At 47.0% G+C, this 23,690-nt stretch overlaps 1 protein-coding gene across 1 annotated transcript; it reads left to right on the top strand.

The window, feature by feature from the left end:
• Nucleotides 1-53: 53 nt before the first annotated feature.
• On the top strand, nucleotides 54-22,221 carry LOC122099127 (proprotein convertase subtilisin/kexin type 9-like). Its single transcript, XM_042669709.1, has 9 exons — nucleotides 54-212; nucleotides 417-558; nucleotides 718-914; nucleotides 1,598-1,781; nucleotides 2,148-2,321; nucleotides 2,584-2,732; nucleotides 3,941-4,109; nucleotides 21,813-21,880; nucleotides 22,063-22,221. The coding sequence occupies exons 1-9, from the start codon at nucleotides 54-56 to the stop codon at nucleotides 22,219-22,221; spliced, it is 1,401 nt and encodes a 466-aa protein (XP_042525643.1).
• The last annotated feature ends 1,469 nt before the right edge of the window (nucleotides 22,222-23,690 follow it).

The following is a 23,690-nucleotide window of genomic DNA, read 5'->3' as shown; positions in this document are numbered from 1 at the left end:
TGACCCACATATAACATGATACTCTTGGTTCTCCCTTTTCTCTTCTTGCACAAATGTCACTGTGGGAAGACAAGGACAACCCCATGGAGGTGTATCTCTTGGGCACTAGCATCCAGCCTAATCACCTGGAAATTAAGGGCAGGATCAACATTTCTAACTTTGAGAGAGTGCCTGAGGAGGAGTGGCAGAGCACCAGTGCGCCCAGGACACAGGTGAGCCATCCTTCCCCAGCCCATCCCAGAGGAAGATGAGGACCACCAGACCTGGAGCACTATGGCCACCCTCTCCAGCCATCACGGTCCATCCCCAGTCCTCAGCTGTAGGCAGGGTGGGCGGGCATTGCAGTCGATCCAGGGTCTATTGGGAAATTATGGGGCGGGTGGCTTTCTCATCTGGTCCTTGTGTTGGTGGAGCAGGAACATAATTGTGAAGGCCATGGCACCCACCTGGCAGCCCTGATCAATGGCCAGAGTGTTGGCGTGGCCAAGGACATCAACATACACAGCCTGCGTGTGCTCAACTGCCAAGGGAAGGGCACGGTCAGCGGCATCCTCATGGGTGAGTGGCAGACCCCAGCAGCTCCTTTGGCCAGATGCATTGACCTATGTTGGGTTCAAATAATGAACATCACTGTTGATTTGGAGGGAAGGAGCTGGGGAAGGCAACATGCCCCTCTCGAGGCAGTCATCTTGTTCTCAGTCATCTGTGTTCTGTCAGGCTTGGAGTTTCTTTGGAAAAAGCTGGTCTCCAATCCCTCTAAGCGCATGGTAGTGCTGCTGCCCCTGGTGAGTGGGTACAGTCAGAGCATCAACAATGCCTGCAAGCGCCTGGCAAGGGCTGGAGCAGTGCTGGTGGCCGCTGCGGGCAACTTTCAGAGCAATGCCTGTGCCTACTCTCCAGCATCGTCTCCTGAGGTAGGTGCCAGCAGGGCTTCCTGCTCATGTCCTGCCTTGCAGGTTGTCAGAGGGCCAGCATCCCCAAAGCCCAGTGTGACAAGGGGTTTGGCTAGCCCTGCCTCACCTTCAAAGGTCCTGCCACATTACCCCCTCCATCACATCCTCCCTCTGTGCCATCCCTCTCCTCCTGATTGACATTTGCAGAGCCACTGCTTTGTGTGGGGCTTGTGTGGGCCTGGCAGTATCAGGGGGAGGACAGGTGTCCCATCTCCAGGCCTTCTGGGCCCTGGAAGGAAGGGAAGGTACAGACGCAAATGGGCAGTGCTGCCCTCCCCTTTCCCTCTCCCTCCTTGCCCTGCACAAACCTTCAGACTATAGCTCTGGAGGTTTTTCCAGAGATGCTGAACTTACAACCGCCTGCATCCAGCCTGGCTCACTGTGGGTTGCCTCACAGCTCTCTGGCTTCTTGATAACAACATTGTCAATTTAGTGTTTTTCTCCCATTATTGTACAATCTCTACAGGGCATCAAGAGTAGTGCCTGCATCCTGTAGAAGCCCTGGGACAGGCTAGGGTATCAGCTGTGCCCAGGAGCCAGATTTTCCTCTGGAGAAGACACTTACATGGGAGTCAAACAGGAAGTATAGGAGTTGATCAGTCTGCCTCATGCAGCCTTTCCCTCAACTCTTTGCCACATTCCAGGTCATCACTGTTGGAGCTGTGGATTATCAGATCCAGCCACTCATCCAGGGTACTCTCGGGACCAACTATGGATCCTGTGTGGACATCTTTGCTCCTGGGAAGAACATTGTCAGTGCCTCCAAAGACTGTAATGTTTGCTATGTAACGCAGAGTGGAACTTCGCAGGCGGCTGCCCATGTGGCTGGTGAGTCACCATGCCACTGCCTGGGCCACCAGGACTCCAGCGGCCCCTTTGGCCAGATCCTCCATATGCCTGGCTATGAGCAAGAGAACCCAATGTGCAGACCTGATGGAGATGGTGCCATTTTGCATCACTGGGGTATAAATTGGTGTTCACCTGGTGAACACAATGGCCAATACCAAGGCCTAGAGATAGGAGAACAAGATGTGTTACTTTCTATCTTTCACTAAGCAAGGGATTGCAGGTGGCTTCATTTTGGGAAGAGCACATGATGTGTGTATATGTGTGCATTTGTGTCCTAAAAGGAGTTCCCAGCTAGGATGGAAGGCCAGGCTATCACCTTGTCTGATTTTTTCCTTCCTCCATCAGGCATTGCAGCCCTGTTGCTCACTGCCCAGCCAAACCTCACTGTGGCTGAGCTGAGGCAGAGGCTGATCCATTACTCTATCAGAAATGCTATCAATAACACCTGGTTCCCCGAGGAGGAGCGATTCAAGACCCCCAACCTGTTGGCTGCACTGCCCCCCCGCACCCAGGAAACAGGTGAGCATGGCAGGTGGGTAGGTAGAGGCCAGCCTGGGTGTGAGAGGCCCATGTGGAGGTGACAGTCCCCTACCTGGTCTACAGAAGGACTGTCCTCCTCAGATAGGACTCCAGGCTCAGGGTAACTATTTCAACACTGAAGTTTTAACTAAAAGTTTCATGTGATATGGAAACTCCTCTCCCTTATGTAAGACTGAAACTTTCTCTGGAGTCTCTGGGTGTCCTGTGCCCCAGAGCCTCATTTCTCATGGCCTTGTTGCAGGTGAACAGCTGTTCTGCAGGACTGTGTGGTCAGCACCCTGGAACATCACACTGGCAGACCCTGCAGTGGCTGAGTGTGACCCGGAGGAGGAGCTGCTGGGCTGCTCCAGTTTCTCCCAGAGTGGGATGCGGCAGGGCGAGCATGTGAGGGTGAGCTGCACACTCTGTGTGCCCAGTCCTCTGTCCTCTGGATTCCAATCTGTGTCTTGACTTCAAAGGCCTGGGCAGGGCCAGGTGCTCCTGGGGGACCCGGACAGACAGCACCCTCATGGGCACAGGAGGGAAAGGACAGTGGTTGCTTTGGCTCTCTGCCTTGCCTAAAGCCATCTCTATGCTGGGTGTTTTTTCTCATGCCTGTTGTTCTAATGACTCAGGAGGCTTAGATCTGAGGATCGTGGTTCAAAAGCCAGCCCAGGAAATTTCATGTAGTTCTTATCTCCAACTAAGCGTGAAGGGGAGTTGCAACTCTGCTGGTAGAGTGCCAGGCTTGAATGCTAAAGCTGAGGGACAGCACCTAGGCCCTGAGTTCAAGTCCCAGTACTGACACACCCCTTCCTTCTCCCTGCCAACCAAGAGAATCCACAGTCATGACCCTCAGGTTGGGATGACAGAGGCTCTGTGAGTTGAGAATTTCAAAGGTGCAGAAGCAGCTGATGAGGTTCCCATACCCTGGGTGGCCCTGTGAGGGGAAGGGGGCTTACAATATATGGTAGGTGAGCACTTCTGTGCAGAAGTCAATGTTGGGAGGTTTCTTAGGAGAGGCCCGATGGGTCAGGGGGCCCGTAGGCCCTGTGCTGCTGTATCAGGTACCCTTATCTCCAGTTACAAGGCATTGTCAGTGTTGGGAAGATTCATTTGAGCTGCACATGGCAGGACAGACTGCATGGGACCAAGCAGTGCTGAGGCTTCAGGAGCCAGAACTTGCAGACGGGGTTCTTCTCATGTCCCGACCCGCAGGACTTCAACGAGGGCAATGAACCTAAATGAGAAGGAATGAAGGGACAAGAGACACGAAGAATGACAGCAAGACAGGGATTCTGATCAAGCTGCTAAATTTTATTTTTCACACAGCTGTATTTATAAGGAAGCTTTTTCATTGGCCGTCATTGGCCGAAGCAGCTGTAGGATGTTTGCTTAAGGCAAGCTGAAAAAGGTGGTCGGTCTTTAGCAGCTGCAGGGTGTTTACTTAGGGCATGGTGAAAAGGTGGAATTCTGTAAACTCATCCTCAAGTTGTTCCAGTGAGATAGTTAAGCCTATTATGTTGAGAGACTCAACTTTTGGCTCCCAACATTCTCAGACCAGGTTCCCCAGTCCCTAAACCTCTTCACAAGTTACCATTTCTCTCTTGGACTCTCAGATCCTAGGAAAGAGACGCGTTTGCCTGGCATTTGGAGATAGCCAGGTTTCTGCGGTGGCCAGATGCTGCCTGCTCCCCCGAGCCAACTGCAGCATCCACACAGCTGCTCCAGCCTTGGTGGGGCTGAAGACCTATACCCACTGCCCGGATCCTGACCAAGTCCTTACAGGTAGGGGCTGGTCCCTCCAGGGTGAGGAAGATGACCTACCACCTGCTGCTCAGGAGACATGTCCCACACACTTGGTCCCCATGAGTGTGAGCAGATGATATGGGAGCCTCAGGACCCACAGCCAAACAGGATCTGCAACTTGCATGCTATGTGGCCTTGGGCAAGTGGCTTCACCTCTCTCTTCCTCTCCTGCCTCTGTAGTGGTGATTAGAAGGGTGACAAATGAACTCTGGCTTGGGCACTGGGAGCTGTTTACCCTCTGTGTGGGTAGGGTGCCCTAATTCAGGCCTGTCAGAGTATGGCACAGCTCAGGTTGATCCAATCAGTAGCTAGCAAGTTCCTTCTCAGCCCTGTGCCTTAGTTTCCTCATTGTGAATGCTCAGCTCTAATCCTGGATAGTTGCATTCTGGTGGCCACTGTCATCGACCATCACTCTGAAGTCCTTTCTCTGGGTTAGGGACTTTCTTTTTTGGCGGAGGGGGTCCAGGTGTGGGGCCTGAACTCTGGGCCTGGGCGCTATCCCTTAGCTCTTCAGCTCAAGGCTAGCACTCTACCACTTGAGCCACAGGACCGCTTTCGGCTTTTTTTTTGCTTCTGTGGTGCTGAGGAATGGAACTCCGGACCTCAGGCATGCAAGGCAAGCGCTCTACCACTAAGCCACCTTACCAGCCCTGGGCTAGGGACTTTCTATAACAAACCTGCCCAGGAAAGTGTATGGAAGTCATGGGTGAGGGCTGCACATAGGAGCTAGGGACTGTTTTCTTGGGTTGGAGCCATTCTTAGAAGGAGCCAGCAGGGAGGTTTAGGGGACAGTGGGAATTATCTTGAATCACTAGATCAGGAGCTGACCTTTGCCAGGTAAGTACTGGGGAGTCTGAAGTTCTGGAATAGTAAGGGTTAGGTGGGGTTAGAAGTTGGCTGGATTAGCAGGAGTCAGATGAGCCAAGTGGCTAGTGCCTTGTCTGGGACAAGAGCTCTATGTGGCTGCTGGCCTGGCAGGAAGCCTGGTCTGTGGCAAAGCTGGCAGAGCCACAGGTACTCACTGTGTAGCTCATGCCAAGTCCCATATGCAGGACAAGTTGCCGAGTGTCTTTCCTAAAGACACAGAGCTGGGAGAAGGGCTCTGGTCCTGGTTACCAGATCCTGGGTCCTGCATGGGCAGTACTGGGACTTCCCATGCATGTTTCTGCTTTAGCTAAACAGTATCTCTGTGAGTTGCTGCTACTGCTCTAGCTGTTTTACAAATAGGGAAACTGAGACTTGATGAAGTTCAGCAAAGTGCCCACAATTTTACAGCCTGGTGCACCTGATTCCCTAGCTCACAGACCTAGGCTTATGCCGGACTGCTCTTGGTGATGATGCATGAGGAAAGGACTTGAGGTGGGAGGGGTTTGGGTAAGCAGTGGTTGATCATCGCAGGCCTGGGAACCATGCCCCATGGCTCCACTTCTTTGGTGGAGAGGAGATCATGGAAACTATGGATCAGAGCGCTTGAGCTTCTCTCCCAAAATTCTACAAGTCAGATCACCAGCAGAGCTATGCTGGAAGTCCTCCTGCTCAGGCCAATGTCTCTTCCCCTCAGAGCTGCTCCTGGGTTTCCTTGGCTTTAAACCTTATAGAGAAAGGGGTGTGGAAAGAGAACCACGATAGTCTTCCACATTCAGTGTGTGAGCTGTCCCTCCTCTGCCCTAGGATGCAGCTCCCATTGGGGGATAGATGACCCTGGTGTCTACCAGCATACTTCAAGGCAGCAAGGTCATCAGCCCAGAAAGTGCCTGGGGCACAAGAAGTCCAGTGTACATGCTTTCTGTTGCCATGCTCCGGGCCTGCAGTGTACAACGGAGAAGTACAGGCGTTCCAGTCCCTTGGAGAAGGTAAAGGGTTGGGGTTGTGGGGGGGGGGGGGGAGTGGAGATGGCTGGGGCCTGCATTGCCCAGGGGAGGACCTGAGCACCTGTGCTGTCATGTGCAGTGTGTGTGTGTGTGTGTGTGTGTGTGTGTGTGTGTGTGTGCATGTACTAGCTCATGTGTTTGTATGAGTGTGAGTGTGAGTGTGCTGGGCTTGCTTTTGTTTCTGGCCAGATTAGTAAGGTTTGCTCTCCAATGCCCTGTCCCCCTTTAAGGATAGCACAAATAAATATGGCATAAAGAAATGAATTGCTGAGTCTGGACACAGTAATACAATGCTGTGCCTGTTTCACCTGCTCCTGAGGAGGCACAAATAGGAGTTAGTTTGAGGCCCACCTGGGCAAAAAAAAACTTAAATAAAAAATAAAAATAAAATAGAGATTCTATCTGAAAAATAATTAAAGCAAAAACAGTCAAAGTGGTGACTAAAGTGGTAGAGAACCTGCTTGGCACTCATGAATTCAAACCCCAGTACTGCTTGTTTGTTTTTTTTTTAAGCACCTGTATTCATAACTATTCTGAAGACTGAGATCTGAGAATTGGGGTTCAAAGCCAACCTTGGCAAGAAAGATTATGAAACTTATGCCCTTAATTAACTGCCCCCAAAAAAACCAGAACTGGAGCTGGATTCAGCTCTGGAGTTTAAATGCCAGGATTAGTGTGCGCACACAACAACAACAACAACAACAACAAACAAAAAAACAAAACAAGCACAAAAAAACCAAAGCATCACTTCTGCATTTCACAAACCTACTGGGAGTTGTTCAGGGCTGGAATGGCTGAGCAACCATGGAAGGTTGGAGGAGAAGGAAGATCCCTGAAAGGAGGGCAGGTCACACTTGGCCTCTTGGACTCTGAGAACTAGCCTCTAGAGGCCCTGGCAGGAGGAGTTTGGGACCTGAGGGTGGTGGCTCTGGTCTGGGATGAGCTGCAACAAGGAGTGGAGGGCTGTTCAAGGTCTTGTGGAGCTGCTGGGGGGATGGAGTTGCCATCACTGGGTGGGGAAGGCTGTGGGAGGGGTGGCTTGTAGGGAAGTGGGAAGTGGGAGGGGCTTTGGTTTGTTGAGATGTTTGTCTGGGTTGCAGTGCCCTGGTAGGCTGGAGTGAAGCACCCTGAGGGAGTGGTGGGCATTGTTGGACACAGCCCCTTTGGGGGGTGTGAGGGGCAGAACCAAGCCAGGTGCTCACAGTTTGGTCCCCACTGAGGGTTGCTGGGAGGGACAGTGTAGCAGGTGGCTTAGAGACCTGACCATGGATGCAGGACCTGGCCTTACTTGTCTTCCCTGGACTCTGGCAGGTCACTGTGAGCTGTGACGCAGGGTGGACCCTGACAAGCTGCAGTGCCCATCCTGAGACTTCAATAACCCTGGGAGCTTTTCCTGTGGACAACACATGTGTGGTGAAGCACCAGAACACTGACAAAAGAGGAAGGGCCAGTAAGGAGTTTATAATAGTCACCGCCATCTGCTGCCGCATCCAGCTCTCAGGCCAGCCATAGAGTGAATGGAAGACCTCAACCTGCTGGGTGTTATTGATCAGGGCAGGGCTGCAGGAGGGGATATATGGCCTGAGAGAACTTGGTCTCATCTTGGGTGCCCCTCCCTGGGAGAAGTACAGGAATCCTCCCCATTAGGAGCAAGGAGGGGGTAGATTTAACAGCAAGAGAGGCTCCTGGCAGCCCAGCTAGAAGGCTAGTGACAAAATCACCTTTCACATACATTTGGCTCCAGCCTGGGGGAGGCCCTTGGACTAAGAAGAGCCAGTGTTAGCAGGAACAAATGAGGGTGACCGGTGTTGGGGACCCTCATGGTCTTCTCACTTTATAGAAACTCCTTTGGACTTACTGATTGAGAGAAGCAGCCCCAACTAGGACAAGAATATCTCAAATGACCATAGGGCCATGCCTCACTTTCTCTTTTTTCTATCCTCACTCTGTTCCACCTCTAGCTATGTCCCTGACTGGGATCAGAGAGCGCCAGAATACGCCTCCATCCCTAGTTCTTCCACCCTCCCTTCTGTCCTATAACACATAAACTAGCAACCTTACTTTATAGAGCTAGAAACAGGGCCCGAGGGAAGAGGGCCTGCCAAGCACAGTGAGGTGACATAAGGGGAGGTTGCAGGTTGGGCAACTTATTGCTGCAGGAAACAGTGTATGAAGGCAGCCAGAGCATCGCCTGCTTGCTCTAGGGCTGCTACCTGTGTTGCGGGGTGGAGGGGTGGTGGTGGCAATGGGCCTATTCTTATGGTGGTGTCCCTCACGGGGGCTGGATGAACATGTGAGGGGTACAGGTGGCATGTGTGAGGATTGGCGTCCCACACGTGAATAAATATCCAAATAAAGTATCACTGGTCTATCCTTTGGTTCTCAGTTGCCTTTGTGTGTCATCCTGGGGCTTGAACTCAGTACCTGAGCACTGTTACTGAGCTTTTTTGGCTCAAGACTAGAATCCTACCCCTTGAACCACAGTTTTACTTCCAGCTTTTTGAGATAAGGCAGACTTTCGTGCCTGGATTGAAACTGAGGTCCTCAGATCTCAGCCCCTTGAGTATCTAGGGTTAGAGGCATGAGCCATTGGCACCCAGTTTTCTGTGGCCTTTTTTTTTTTTAATTGTAAAGATACTATACAGAGGGTTACAGTTACATGAGTGAGGTATTGAGTATACTTCCTCTTGAACATTGTTACCCCCTCCATTGTTTTCCCCCTACCATCCCCTCCCTCCCTCCCTTCCCCGAGGTTCTTTTTTTTTTTTTTGATTGTGGTTAAGTGATTACATAATTTCAAAGTCACAAGTTCATTCTAACTTTCCTGGAGCAAATTGTCTATAACAGTCTGTAATATATAACAGTGTTCACATGTTATATACAATATTTGTGATCAGCAGCATGGGGATATTTAGTAGTGGTTCAACCAGATGAGCGGGAGTTCTTTGTTTCTTAAGTCCTGTTAGTTTTGTCGTATCACCTAACATTTTGGATTTAGCATCCACTTATCAGACCATGTACCGTTTGTCTCTTCGTTCTTGGCTTACATCGCTCAACATGATTCCTTCTAGCTCCATCCATTTCCCTGCAAATGCCATTATTTTGTCATTTCTAATGGCTGCATAATATTCCATTGTGTATAGATACCACAATTTTTGGATCCATTCATCTGTGGTGGGGCATCTGGGTTGTTTCCATATCCTAGCTATTGTGAACAGTGCTGCAATAAACATGGAGGTGCCCGTGTCCTTGTATATTGGTTCCTGTTGTTCAGGGTAGATGCCTAGAAGTGGTATGACTGGGTCATAAGGGAGGTCAATATTTAGCTTTCTAAGGACCCTCCAGACTGCTTTCCAAAGTGGTTGTATAAGTGTACATTCCCACCAGCCGTGTAATAGGGTTCCTCTTTCTCCACATCCCCTCCAGCATTTGTCGTTGGCTGATTTGTGGATGTGGGACATTCTGACTGGGGTAAGGTGGTATCTCAGGGTTGTCTTTATTTGCATTTCCTTCACCACCAGGGATGATGAACATTTCCTCATGTGTTTCTTTGCCATTTTTATTTCTTCATTTGAGAAGTCCCTCTTTAGTTCCCTTGCCCATTTAGTAATTGGTTTGTTAGGTTTGGGAGGGATTAGTTTCTTGAGTTCCCTGTATATACAGGATGTTAACCCCTTGTCTGATATATTGCTGGTAAACATTTTTTCCCAATTAGTTTGTTGTCTTTCTAGCTTAGTTGCGATAGATTTAGCTGTGCAGAAGCTTTTTATTTTAAGGTAGTCCCATTTGTCGAGTCTCTCTCCAACTTGTTGTGACCCTGGGACTCTGTTCAGGAAGTTCCTTCCTGTGCCTATTAGTTCAAGTGTCTCTCCTACTCTGTCCTGCAGTAGTTTCAGAGATTCAGGTTTAATGTTAAGGTCTTTAATCCATTTTGAGTTGATGTTGGTGCATGGTGATAGGCTGGGGTCCACTTTTAATTTTCTGCATGTGGCTGCCCAGTTTTCCCAGCACCAGCGGTTGAAGAGGCTGTATTTCTTCCATTGTATGTCTTTGGCTCCTTTGTCAAATATCAGCTGGCTGTAGGCCTGTGGATTTATTTCTGGATCTTCTATTCTGTTCCATTGGTCTTCGGGTCTGTTTTTGTGCCAGTACCATGCTGTCTTTGTTATTATAGCTCTGTAGTAGAGTTTGAAGTTCGGCATGGATAGCCCTCCCATATTGTCTTTATCCCCTAGAATTGTTTTGGCTATTCTAGGTCTTTTGTTGTTCCATATAAATTTTTGGACTGTTTTCTGTATTTCAGTGATGTACATCATTGGGATTTTAATAGGAATTGCATTGAATTTGTATATTAGTTTTGGAAGTATTACCATCTTTACTATATTAAGTCGGCCTATCCAGGAGCATGGGAGGTCTTTCCATTTCCTAGTGTCTTCTGCAATTTCTTTCTTTAACTTTTTATAGTTCTCATTAAATAGTTCTTTTACATCTTTGGTTAGGTTAATTCCTAAATATTTTATTTTTTGGGAGATTATTGTGAATGGGGTTGCTCCCTTTATTTCCCTCTCTTCCTGTATGTTATCAGTGTATAGGAAGGCAACTGATTTTTGTGGGTTTATTTTGTATCCTGCTATTTTGCCGAAGTGACTTATGATTTCTAAAAGTTTGGGGATGGAGTTTTTGGGATCGTGGAGGTATAGTATCATGTCGTCTGCAAAAAGGGATAGTTTAACTTCTTCTTTCCCTATGCGGATCCCTTTAATGTCTTTTTCTTACCTTATTGCCCTGGCTAAGGGTTCTAGGACTATGTTGAAGAGGAGTGGAGACAGTGGGCATCCTTGCCTTGTTCCTGTTTTTAGGAGGATTGGTTGTAGCTTTTCCCCATTAAGTATAATATTGGCTATTGGTCTGTCATAAATGGCTTTTATTGTTTTTAGAAATGTTCCTTCTATTCCTATTTTCTCCAGAGCTTTTAGCATGAATGAATGTTGAATTTTATCAAAGGCCTTTTCTGCATCTGTGGCGATAATCATGTGATTCTTGACCTTGGCTCTGTTGATATGTTGGATTACATTTATTGACTTACGTATGTTAAACCATCCCTGTGTCTCTGGGATGAAGCCTACCTGATCATAGTGTATTATTTTTTTAATGTGTTTCTGGATTCTGTTAGCTAGAATCTTGTTAAGGATCTTTGCATCTGTGTTCATCAAGGAAATTGGCCTGTAATTCTCCCTTTTGGTTGGGTCTTTGCCTGGTTTGGGGATGAGCGTGATACTGGCTTCGTAGAATGAGTTTGGGATAGCTCCCTCCTTCTCTGTTTCTCTGAAGAGCTTGAGGAGTATGGGTATTAGTTCTTCTTTAAAGGTCTTATAGAATTCTGCTGTGAACCCATCTGGTCCTGGGCTTTTTTTTGTTGGAAGACTTTTGATAGCTTCCTGTATCTCATTATAGGATATTGGCTTATTTAATTGGTTAACTTCTTCTTTGCTCAGTTTGGGTAACTTGTATTTCTCTAAGAATGCATCCATTTCTGCCAGATTTTCTTCCTTTAGAGAGTATAGCTTTTGAAAGTAGTCTGTTAGAATTGTTTGGATATCTTGGGTACGTGTTGTGATGTTTCCGGTGGCATCCCTAATCCTATTAATATGGGTTTCCTCTCTTCTTTTTTTAATTAATCTTGCCAACGGGCCATCAATCAATTTTGTTTATTTTTTCAAAGAACCAGCTTTTTGTTTGGTTTATTTTGGTTATGGTTTTCTGATTTTCTAATTGGTTAATCTCTGCTCTTAATTTGGTTATCTGGCTTCGTCTAGTAGCTTTAGGTCCCATTTTTTCTTGTTTTTCTAGCTGTTTTAGTTGCAACATGAGATTATTTACTTGGTCTGTCTCCATTCTCTTGATGTGGGCACTGAGGGCAATAAATTTGCCCCTCAGGACTGCTTTTGCTGTGTCCCACAAGTTTCTTTGTGAGGTGTTTTCATTTTCATTGAGTTGTAGGAAATGCTTTATTTCTTCTCTGATCTCTTCTGTTACCCAGGCCTTGTTAAGGAGTGTGCTGTTCAATTTCCATGTATTAGAGAAATTTCTGCGGTATGCTTTGTTATTGAGAGCTAGCTTGATTCCACTGTGGTCAGATAGGATACAGGGGATTATGTCGATCCCTTTGTACTTGCTTAGGTTCCTTGCATGAACTATGATATGGTCTATTTTGGAGAAAGTTCCATGAGCTGCTGAGAAGAATGTGTACTGTGTTGTTTTAGGGTGAAATACTCGGTAGATGTCAGTTAATTCCGCTTGAAGTATGGCCTCACTTAATTCGGTAGCTTCTTTGCCAATCCTCTGGTTGGTAGACCTGTCCTTTGGTGAGAGTGGCGTGTTAAAGTCTCCTAGTATTATCATATTGGGATCTATTTTATTCTGTAAGTTTGAGAGCATTTGTTTAACATATCTGGGTGCACCGATATTTGGGGCATATAAGTTGATGATGGTTATATCCTCCTCTTGGATTGTTCCCTTTATTAATATGTAGTGTCAGTCCTTGTCTTTCTGTACTGATTTTAATGAAAAGTTTATTTTGTCAGATATCAGGATAGCTACACCTGCTTTCTTACTGGGGGCATTTGATTGGTAGATCCTTTTCCACCCCTTCACTCTGAGTTTGTTTGTATGTTTGGCTGAGAGGTGGGTCTCCTGAAGGCAACAGATGGATGTGTCTTGTTTTCTGATCCAGTCCTCAGTTCGTTTTCTTTTAATTGGCGAATTCAGCCCATTTATATTAAGAGAAAGTATAGAGAGATGCATTGTTGTCCCTGCCATTCCGTTTTCCTAAGTTTTTCTTCTTTCCTTTCCTCCTGTGCTTGCTCAGTTAGACTTTGAGTAATGCCTGTATGGGGCAGGTCCCAGTTCCTGGTTGCTTTCTTCAGGTTGTGTCCCCCCTCTTAGAATTCTTTGTAATGCTGGCTTAATGTTTATGTATTCATTTAGTTTTTCTTTGCTATTAAAAGTTTTCAGTTCTCCATCGAATGTGAATGCTAGCTTTGCCGGGTATATCAGTCTAGGTTGGCAGTTATTGGCTCTCAGGGCTCGTATGGTGCTTTCCCAGGCTTTTCTTGCATTCATTGTTTGTGTGGAGAGATCTGCAGTGATTCTAATTTTTTTCCCATTGTAGTATAGCTCCTTCTTCATTTTTGCTGCATGCAGGATTGTTTCCTTATTATTCAGATCCATCATTTTTACTATAATGTGTCTAGAAGTGTTTCTCCTGGGATCTTGCTTGTTGGGTGTTCTATAAGCTTTTGTGATGTAGTTAAGATGGTCGTTTTTGAGGTGGGGAAAATTTTCATTGACTATCTTGTTAAATAGGTGTTGCATTCCCTTGCTATGGAATTCCTCACCTTCGTCCACTCCGATTATGCGAAGGTTAAATTTTTTAGCATTATCTGCTTGCTCTTGAATTTCCCTTTGGTTTAATTTGAGTGATTTTTCCATATCTGTCACTTTTTGGTCCAGTTGGTGTATTCTGTCTTCTGTATCTGACACTCTACCTTCCATTTCATTCACTCTGTTGACCGTGGCTTCTATTGTGGTTTGCGTGGAGGAAATGGATCCCTTTATGGATTCAATGTTGGTTCTCAGAGTACTGATCTCACCTCAATGAGGTGAGATCAGTATGCATTACCTCTAATTTGGCATTATCTCACTTCTTACTGAGGTTTGTGCAGCTTCTATTTTTGCATCCATTGAACAAAAAAAACTTTTGTTCAATATCCTGTATCTCTTTTGATAATTCATCCTTGTGCTCTTTCAATTTCTGATCCATTTCTCGCTTTATTTCTTGAGTCATTGCCTCCAGCAACCCTTGGATGTAGCTTTTGTCTTCCATTCCTGCTTTGCTCCCACTGGGGCTCTCCCCTGCGTGGCTGCTGGCTTTTGAGGTGAGCTTGCTGTCCTGGGTGCTGGTAAACCTTGTGATTTTTCTCTGTGATTTTCACATGGGGGTTCAGGAGACTGCTCTTCAATTTTGTTTTGGTGTGTCTGTCTTTGCTTGGTTGCTGATTCTGTATTGGTAGAGAGAGTCTGTGCCTGATCTGGGTTCTGTTGGGAGCCTATTTCCAGCTGCTATTCTGACTTACTTAGGATTCTCAGCTCTCTGCTGTAGATTGCTGGCAATTCCCGCCTTTGGAAGGGTTGAGCAGCCTAGACTGCTTGTGTTTGCTCCTATGGGTGCTCTTGGGAAGATCAGATGCTCTGGATGCACTCTCCCAAATACTGGAGTCTGCTATGGGCTCCTGATGTGTTTTTGTTTGTTTGTTTTGGGCTGGTTGTGGGCTTGAACTCTAGGTTTGGGTGCTGTCCCTCAGCTCTTCAGCTCAAGGCTGGCACCCTACCATTTGAGCCACAGCACCACTTCTGACCCTTTTTGCTTTTGTGATGCTGAGGAATCAGATCCAGGGCCTCATACATCCAAGACTATCACTCTATTGCTGAGCTGCCTTATCAGCCTGAGCTCCTGCTTACTATCAGGTGCTGGTAGCCTGTGTTGCCCAATTCCCAGCCTAGGGTATATGGGTAGAGTTTTGGTGGGGTTTGGGCTTCTCTTGTCCTGAGCCTCCAGGTTTCTGTGGCCTTTTTAAGGCAAGCTGATTGTCTGACCTGTTTTGCTTTTGTGACTTGATATTTATTGCAGATTTTGCCACCATTTTTATTTTTAGTTGTATTTGACTGAGAAGGAGAGTGCTTGGCTCAGCTGGGACTGGTAGAGAGACTAGGAAGTCCCTCTGGGTACTCATTTTATATTAATGTGGTGAATGTGGATCTGTACGCCCCCAAGACCTATACACAATGTGGTGCCTCATCCTAGGATCTGCTTTACCACTGAACCAAAGTTTCCAAACCCTTTCCCATCCCAGGCCCCTGTCAAGAGGATTGGGCCTAGCACAGGGAATGTTCATGGAACCCCCTGTTCACAAACCTGCAGATGCTTCTAAGGAGTCAAGGTTCTTGACTTGAAACCAAGCCTGGAATGTGAGTAGCTTTCCAACTATCCTGCTGCCACAGAGTTACTGTTGGTGTCACACTGCAGCACAAGTTCCCTGTCAATGGTGGGATGGTATCTGCCAGGTCCACAAGACCCCAGAGAAGAACAAGGACTAAGCATGATAAACCTCTTTCCCAGGATGTCTTCTATTTCAGCCTGCAGTGATCTCTCCTGGCAGTAGGTGGCACTCTCATTCAGGTTTCTGCAGCACCTCTAGAGCCATATGAATTAAGAGCTTTCCAGTTAGGGGAAAGGAAAGTTTCTGGGTTTAAGGAGACTCCAGGTGACAAGAGTTTGGGAGAGGCTGGGTAAATACAGTCCCTATTATTATCTACTCTTCTGTCAGGGACCCCTAGTGAAACTCATTCTACTTATTTCAGGCAGCATTTGAGTCATGATTGGGCAGTGAATTCCATCCAGTTTAGAAGAATACTGTTCTACCAGGCTTTCCTATAGAATTCAGGCAGCACATGGTGTCTCTGTCCATTTTATGAAGATAGTTATCCCATTCACTGTGGGAACTCCTGTCCCCAGCTATGTTGGCGAGTGTCACTCTTTTAGGCAATGTCTGCCTCTGCTCAGGCAGTGTAAAAATGATGGGATTTCAGCAGAGGCAAAACTCCTGCCAACCAGTCTTCTGACAATTCAGTGTCACATGTGGGAAATGCTCCCTAGTCAAGGGATGATAAAGGCTCCAATATGAGATTGGGATCTCCAGTTCCACCATCACCTCCACTTGCCCCTTTCATGAAGGCCCAGGACCTACCCCAAACCAGCAGGAATCATACCTGTGCCTGAACAGCTTCCTACAGAGAGTTGGTCTCCATGATTCAGAAGGAAGCGCCTAGCCTGCAGGGAAGGAGAAATATCGAATAACACTAGGGAGAGGCCTCATGTGAGCAACCCAGGACACAAGGAATGGGAACAGAGCAGGAAACCTAGCTTTTTAGAGGGTTGGGTGGGGACATGATTTGTACTGGATAGTGACTCCTTGGGAAAGCATTGAGCAGATTATGTAATTCCTGCTTGATTTGTAGACTTTGTGAAAGATTATAAAACATCATAAATATTGGCAGTGAAAGTGACAACTCTTCCAAGGGAAGCCTATCACAATTGACCCTTTGTGGTATGACTTTGAACACAGTCCACAGGAGGTGTGTTGACTGCAGCTAAAGATAATAGTATGGTTGCTAGCAAAGCAGAAATGATGCTCATTGTAGCAACAATGTACCAATGAATCAAAGTGCAAAGTGTTCAGCAGTCCTGGTGTAGCTTTCCAGGACAGATGGCAGGTTCAAGGGTGGAGGGCATCATCATTTCCATAGGAAATAAGGGACTAGAAGTGGCAATTTCACTCCTGAATTTGGCTCCTGAGTGCAGTTGCTGGCGACTCTAAGCCAACACATATCACTGCCAGCATTTCAATGCATGTTTCACACAATCTTTCAGCAAAAATGGGTGGAGAGAAGTGTTGGAGGGGGGAGGGCGGCTATAGCAGAGAGCCTGGAGCAGAAATCAGGTATTTAAAATCAACTTTAGAATGTCACATTCCAAATTATAAGAGCATTGGAACCACACAAAATCTTCCGCTCCTCTGTGTGCTTTGGAGGCACAGTTCTCTTCAATGCTGGCCTTCTCTCTCTTGGGTGTAGGGCTTACACAATTGAAGTGGTGCCTGTGGACTACAAGGGACTTTTTAGGAGGCAAGAAAGGGCTATGCTATGTGTACAGCAGAGAAGTTGGTCCCTCTGTCATGTGACCCCACAGATGCAAAACAACCAGAAAGGCACTTTGGGGCCTTTTTGACTTGGCAAGTCTGGCTGTCAGTAGCAATCTGGCACTTCCCAAGGTTCCCAAGCTCTGCACACGGTGAGTGTGAAATATGGCAGAGCATGTATCTAAAGCTGAAAGAGGACCGTAACTGAGCAATTCAATATACAAAAGGTACACAATACAGGAAAGGTCTTTTTCTACTCCTTCTCCACTGCCCAAGGTCTCTGAATCTGATGAGCTATGATGCTACACTGGGCAGTATAACTGAATGGATGAATTTCAGTCACTCTTAGAGATTTCTAAGGAAGTCACTCTTACACATTGGTTTTATAGTACTAATCATTGAGGAGAAATAAAATTTCAAGGTAAATCTCAGCATTAAACATAATGAAACTCACAAAACAGTGTCTCCCAACCCAGATTCCTAACTTCGTATACAGCCTATGCTAAAGGGCCACAGCAGTTCTGATCAAGTTAAAGCATATGATTGTAGGTCACATGTTTTGAGACTACAGTTTATTCAATATGTCTCCAAGCCCTAAAAAGATAATTTTTTAATGAAATCCCTTTATTCTCGATCCATACTGCCCTGAGGTCATCCTGCAAAGTGCATATCAAAAAATCTGAAGTCAGGGGACAGTTTGATAGAGACGTTATTATACAAGTCAAACTCGGAAGGTCAGATCAACTATGTCCAATCTGAGAGAAAAGCATCAAACCCTTTGTGTACACATTTAGTTTTATTGTAACAAAGCAACTTGTACACGTTTAATGTTTAAAACTCAGCATCATCTTTCCTTTCCAGTGAAAACAAAACAAAATTTAAAAATAGATGAACAAAATTACAATAGAGAATGTCAATTCCAAATAAGATCCTACTGGGTCTGCTGATTCTCCTGTAGTGCCAGGGCTAAAGTCATCATTAGGAGAATTTTATTTTAAAAGTGTCATCTTAAACTGCAAGGATGTCGGTTAAACATCACAATTACACATGCCAAAGGAGAAGCCATGTTGTCAAAATGCCCATTTAACCCACCCAAACATCTCAAACCCACACTTAAAAAGATAAATTTTAAGAAGTCAAACTGGATAAAAATTTTATCTGAAAGTACTTTTAATTTCACTTAAAAAATCTGTTTTGTGAGCAACCATAACTTTCTTAGGATTGACGGCCAATGGTTCAGCCTGTGCTTCTGCAGAACACAGTGTTTTTATTGCTCTTTTCAGTCTTAATCGTATCAGAAAGTACCTTCAAGAGCTTAGTGAACGTTCCAGTTTTGATCCTGATAGCTTTTCTTCAAGGTCCAAGCCTATGCCCAGAGCTCCCAACCAGACCCATGGGCAATGCTATATGGAGAGGGAGACATATTAAACACAATGGTCTATGTAAACGCAACTCTTCAGCCACTACTTTACAGTGTAAGGGAGTTTTACCACATATCTTTACATCATTTTAAGTGGGATATTCCTACTCAATATTACTGTTATATTAAAAATTTTTCCTACATACCAAAAGGCAGTTCATCTTTCTCCCATAAGATATAAAACCAAAGGAGTTTCTCTTGAGGCAATGAAGACAAAGCCACCGCTTATCCCTCTCTTGTGTGCTCATGAGACACCAGCTTGGCAGCAGCTCAGTTTCCTTCGTCTCCACACAAGTGTCAATACATATGCGGGACATGGGTCCACTTGCTGGAGTTTGTCTGCCAACATCTTCCAACCCTCTAGGGGCCAAGAAAGCTTTCCTTCAGAGCACATGGCCCTCCAGAGTCACACTTTCCCAGCTCTGAAGGCTCTGCTAAGGGCTTTGAGGATGAGATTTTTGTTTCCTGAGGTGCCAAGAACCCCGTGTTGTCAGGTGCTAGGCACTGTCTTCTAAGGGTCAACATCATTAAGGTCATGTGTTAACTGGCTAATGATCATTGCAGATTCTGATGCCTGAGGCAAAGAACAGGAAATTATGGTTCATATAGTTAAAATGAAGGGGAAGATTTGCTATACCAAGTCCCTTACGTGTGTTCTATATGTCCTCATCTAACCAATTAATTCGATGTCTATTATAAGGCAATAAAACACAATCCTTGTACTCTGACCATTGATTAGGCAAAACCTTTCGTTATATAGTCTTGTTTAGTCACAACAGTCTCAAATAGAACTGGAGTGATCAAGAGAACCAAGCAGAGAGGTACTACCACAGCTAGTGCACAGACTGGCTCAAGTAGTAGAGCAGCTGCCTTGAGTGAGTAAAGGTAAGGGCAGCGCTCAGGCCCTAAGTTCAAACCCCATTATTGATACAAAAATAGTTCAGCCCAATGAAAAACTGAGAAACAATGTTTTATACCATGGAGACAGATGGGGGCCAAGACAACCTGGACCAAAGTGTTCCAGGCTCATCCTCGGCTTCTTCTGGGCTCTTAGAACCCGGGCTTATAGAACACTGCAGGAGTTCAAATTTTCTGGGTTGACTGAGGTATAAATATATGGGAAGAAAGTTTTTAGCTAGGATATGAGGGTGGTGGTAGTCAAGGCAAACACAAATTAGGCTCTCCCTGCTTTTGAGTAGCTGAGGGTCTGGGGGATAAACAGTTATCTGTGAAGAAAACTTCATAGTGAGCTGGGGTTTTACAGGTTAAATAACATTTCTTCTAGGCAGAAGAAGGGCATGAGCAAGGCGGTGATAAGAGAATGAGGTCAATGGGTCAGCGTGGCTGCTGGCTGGCAGGCAGGGGAGCAAGTACAGATAGAGAGGAATGGGCTGAGCTGCCACGGAAGGAAGCTGGAGCTTCCCCTTCAGTTGATGGATGAAGGAAAGGGAGCAGCCGTGCTGAGTGAGAAAGTAGTCAGGCTGATGTCCAGAAGCAACAGAGTTGCTGTGACACTGATGCTCTGTAGGTGGGAAACATGATGTCAGGATTTGAACCCAAGGCTGCAGGAACTGAGGAGCCATCCAGTCGCCTCCATGTGGCATGGCTGTGGTGTCTGGGCCAGCTCCAGCTGGTCGCCTGTGTTGACTCATTATGGTAAAGCATAGTCAGTGAGAGCCAGCATTCTCCTGCCCAAGGATGAGGAATGGAATGAGGGCAGAGGTAGTGGGTGGGGATGTGGAGTCTGGCAGCTGAGCTGGAGCAGGGAGAAGAGGAAGGACTGGAAGGGAGAGCTGCCTCTGAGGCCCCCACTCCTTGTTCCTGCCTGCTCTGCCAGAGCCCCAGACCACAGCAGCTGGTGGTGATGAAGGCAATCATAGTGGTGGTGGTAGCACTGGTTTTCAGTATTGCTGTTGGTAGTTTTACTGAGAGACGATGGCGGTTATGATGGTGATGATGATGATGGTCTTGGTCCTTACGTAGGTGATGTTGATTAAAGTGATGGTGGTGATGGTGATGATGGTGGTGGTGATAGTAGTGAGATGGTGATAAAATTGTGATGGAGGTTATAGAGATGATCATGTGGTGATTATGCTGGTGATGGTGATAATAGTGATGATGATGACAATATCCAAACACTGTGATGGGAACTGGGTTGAAAACTTCATAGTTGAGGGACTATTTTCACCTTCGGTAGAGTTGCTTAGGTTTTAGTATTGTTTTGTTTTGGGTTTTGGCCCATTAACTTTATTCTTATGATGAATAACAATCAAACATCCTTTATTCTGGAAGTTTAGAGATAGTTCTAGATTGTATAATATAAAGGCCTCTTATTAAGCTTTGGCATGGTCAACTGCAATTAGTTTTCTTTTTTTCAGAATATGATTAATATATGCAAGTGTTGCTCACCTGTCTGGTTTCTCTCTCTCCCTCTCCTTCTCCCTTTCCCTTCTCTCTTTCCCTGTCTTTTGCCTGGCCCTCTGCCCCCATCCCACTATGTTAGGCTGTGGGAGGAAGTCGCTTATGACCAGAGCCTGCCCAACTTGAGCCACATCCACATGAAGGTCATGGGCTAAAGTGAGGACTCCACCTGCTACTGACCCCTGAGCTGAAGCCAGGAACCAGCGGTGGAGGAGAGGGTGGTTTTAATGACGCTCAGACTTGGGTGGAGTCTGGCGTGATTGTCTACAGGAGTTTGTACCAGAAGGAACAAGAAGGAACCTGAGCTCTGGGCAGGCGAGTGTGCAAAGGAGGGGAGAGCTGTTTGGTCACCAAGAATGGAGAACACTTGGGAGTGAGGAGCAGACAGCAGGGGATGTGAGACATGAAGGCAGCAGCAAACACTTAAGCAGACTATGCGTCCGATGAGCCTGACTGCAAAACCAGCTCTTTGGCTTTGTCAACTTGGCAATTCTCTTACTCTCTGGAGCCTCAGTTTCCCCAATGGAATAGTCATTCCCACATACCCAACTGCGTTGTGAAGCTTGGAGTAATACACTTCTGATGCCTGGCACACAGTAGGTTCTTGCTTTCTCTGGATGTTTGTCATGAGTGCTGAGGACAAGGAAGCAGAGGACGTGAGTCCACTGCTGTCAACCTTCCAGTGACCACAGGCCAGGCTGTCCCTCTCCACGCCTGTGTCTGCTTGCTTGTGACTGAGCTCCTGACTCATCCACTTGTTTACTCATTCCACTGTTAGAACCTGGCACAAGCTGCCTTCTAGGCCTGCCTGGGCTCCATGCTTCCAGAACTCTATCTTGTCTTGTGGGGCAAGCAAAGGAGATAACAGAGGGACTCCTGGGGTGACAAGTGTTGTGAGAGACCAGAGGAGAAGAGGGATGGCTGGAGATATGGATGACTGGAGGTGTAGTCTGCACAGTGATCTAACAGCTCTGTTTTGAGCATCTACCACGTGCTGGGCATTGTGCAATGTGCTTTGCACATTGTTATCAGCTATGACTCTCAGAAACAGGCTCAGCAGTGGGTACTCTTATTTGTCCTCACCTTCCAGGGAAGGATACTGAGGCTCAGAGAGGTGAACTCTCCTCAGGTCTTGCAGCTGGTGGCTGTGATGGGGCCATCTGAGCAGGCAACATGACTCAGGGCAACTCTTAACCTGTTTTTGCCCCTGCAGCCAACTGGCCTGTCCCTCGGCCCCTGCACCCTTGGCTTTCTTCCAAGATGAGCAGGACATGGACTCCAGTGAAGGCCGCAGCCCTAACTCATCTCCAACTGACAGGGAGGAGCCGCATTCTTAGCCACAGTGGCCATAAGATCCATGGTCCTGCTGGACCCCTCCCATGCCCTAATCAATGACCCCCACATTGGATGACACAGCCCCAGAGAAGCACTTACAGGATGCAGCCCAACCCTAAATCTTGTAGCCATCTCTGAAGGCAAAGCAGAAGAGGAAGGATTCTGCAGACACAAGCCCCGATGAGCCTGAGGAGGAAGAGGAAGACTTGTACTATGGGCTGGCAGGCATCCCCAAGGTGCCCCTCCCAGACAAGGAGCTGGTCTTCCAGCCTGACACTTGGGGATGAGGTGACTCTGCTCCGCGTTTCCAGCCTGGCAGCTCTGCTAACCCTAAGTGGCCTGACAGGCCTCAGTTTCCCAATCTGCTAAGTGAGACTGGATGGAGGGTCAAAGGAGACAGATGATGGGCTGGAGCAGTCTGTGAACTATGAAGGAAGCTGTGGATGGGGATGACAGCTCTTAAGGGACCATTGCTCTTCCAGCTTCTTCCTGCTTCCAGCTTCTCAAAATCCTGTGAGATTTGTTGAGACATTCAGCAGCTGGATTCTCAGAAACCCTTTCCAGTCTCCCCCAAGATGGTCTGACAGGACCCCGCTGTGGTGCTACCCAGGGCTCTGGTCCTGCATGAAGGTTTCCTTCCTATTCAGTTTCAGTCCCCTGGTGGCAGTGTGATCCATCCCACTCAGAGCTGACTGTGTTTCCTCCTGGTCTTGTCCATCCTGGGTCTCCCATGATCCTCTTGTGGGATGCATGACTGACCTCTGCTGACTCTTGACCTCATGCCTGGACAGCCCCTACCCCCACTTATGCTACAATATTCTATTATTCTGCTGCCCATGCCCTGGCCTAGCTGCCCTTCTCTCTCAAGATGCCATTTTCCTAGTGGTTGCAGGCCTGAATGATAGATATCCCAGCTTCTTAGAATAAGGGATTTCTCACTTCTTGAGTTCCCCTTGTGGCAGGCATGTTTCTCACTATGGCTTTCCTCCTGCACCACTGGTGCCAAGGCCGGCCTTTGCTGCCTCCATAGCCCTATTCATCCTTCCCTCTTCATCCTGCTGTCACGTCTCCCAGAACAGAGGCCTCTGTAGTGGCCATAGGGATGAAACAACCCATCGGAGTGAAGATAGGCAGAGGGGACTACAGCCATGTCTATGTCCTGAGAAATTGTCCAGATGGCTGCCTTGAGGAAGTGACCTTGCAGTCCCAAAGGACATGTAAGATTCATTGGAAAAGAAAAGTGCTAGGAGGGGTTGGGAATGAGGCTTAGTGGTAGAGTACTTACCTAAAATGCATGAAGCCCTGGGTTCTAGTCCTTAGTACCACATAAACAGAAAAAGCCAGAAGTGGTGCTGTGGCTTAAGTAGTAGACTGCTAGTTTTGAGCAAAAAAGACTCCGTATAATGTGCAAGCCCTGAGTTCAAGCCTAGGACTGGCAAGAAATAGAGAGAGAGAGAGAGAGAGAGAGAGAGAGAGAGAGAGCGAGAGAGAGAGAGAGAGAGTACTAGTAGGAGAGACCAGCATAACCTAGTTAGAAATCTGCCAGGACTATCCTGGGCTATTCAGACAGAGAGGCTCCATCAGTGCAAGAATCTTCGGTACCTTTACCATGGACTGTGTCCTACTGTGACCTACTCTGGGCATCCAGGCTGTGCAGGAGGGATCTGCACTTCTCCTGTCTGGTGCTGGTGCTGTGGTCTGTCAGGTGTGGGCTAGCCCTGATCTTGTGGCACACACAGCAGGAGGAGCTGGCTCA

The sequence above is a fragment of the Dipodomys spectabilis genome, unplaced genomic scaffold (assembly GCF_019054845.1).
Source record: "Dipodomys spectabilis isolate Male_0828 unplaced genomic scaffold, ASM1905484v1 ptg000504l, whole genome shotgun sequence".
Classification (NCBI taxonomy): Eukaryota; Metazoa; Chordata; class Mammalia; order Rodentia; family Heteromyidae; genus Dipodomys; species Dipodomys spectabilis.
This window is presented reverse-complemented; position numbering and strand designations above follow the sequence as displayed.

Coding starts and splice junctions, on each gene's coding strand:
- LOC122099127 (XM_042669709.1), top strand. CDS start 54: ATGTCACTGTGGGAAGACAAGGACAACCCCATGGAGGTGTATCTCTTG. Junction 2,322..2,583: donor CCCCCGCACCCAGGAAACAG/GTGAGCATGGCA, acceptor GCCTTGTTGCAG/GTGAACAGCTGTTCTGCAGG. Junction 21,881..22,062: donor TGAGCAGGACATGGACTCCA/GTGAAGGCCGCA, acceptor TAAATCTTGTAG/CCATCTCTGAAGGCAAAGCA.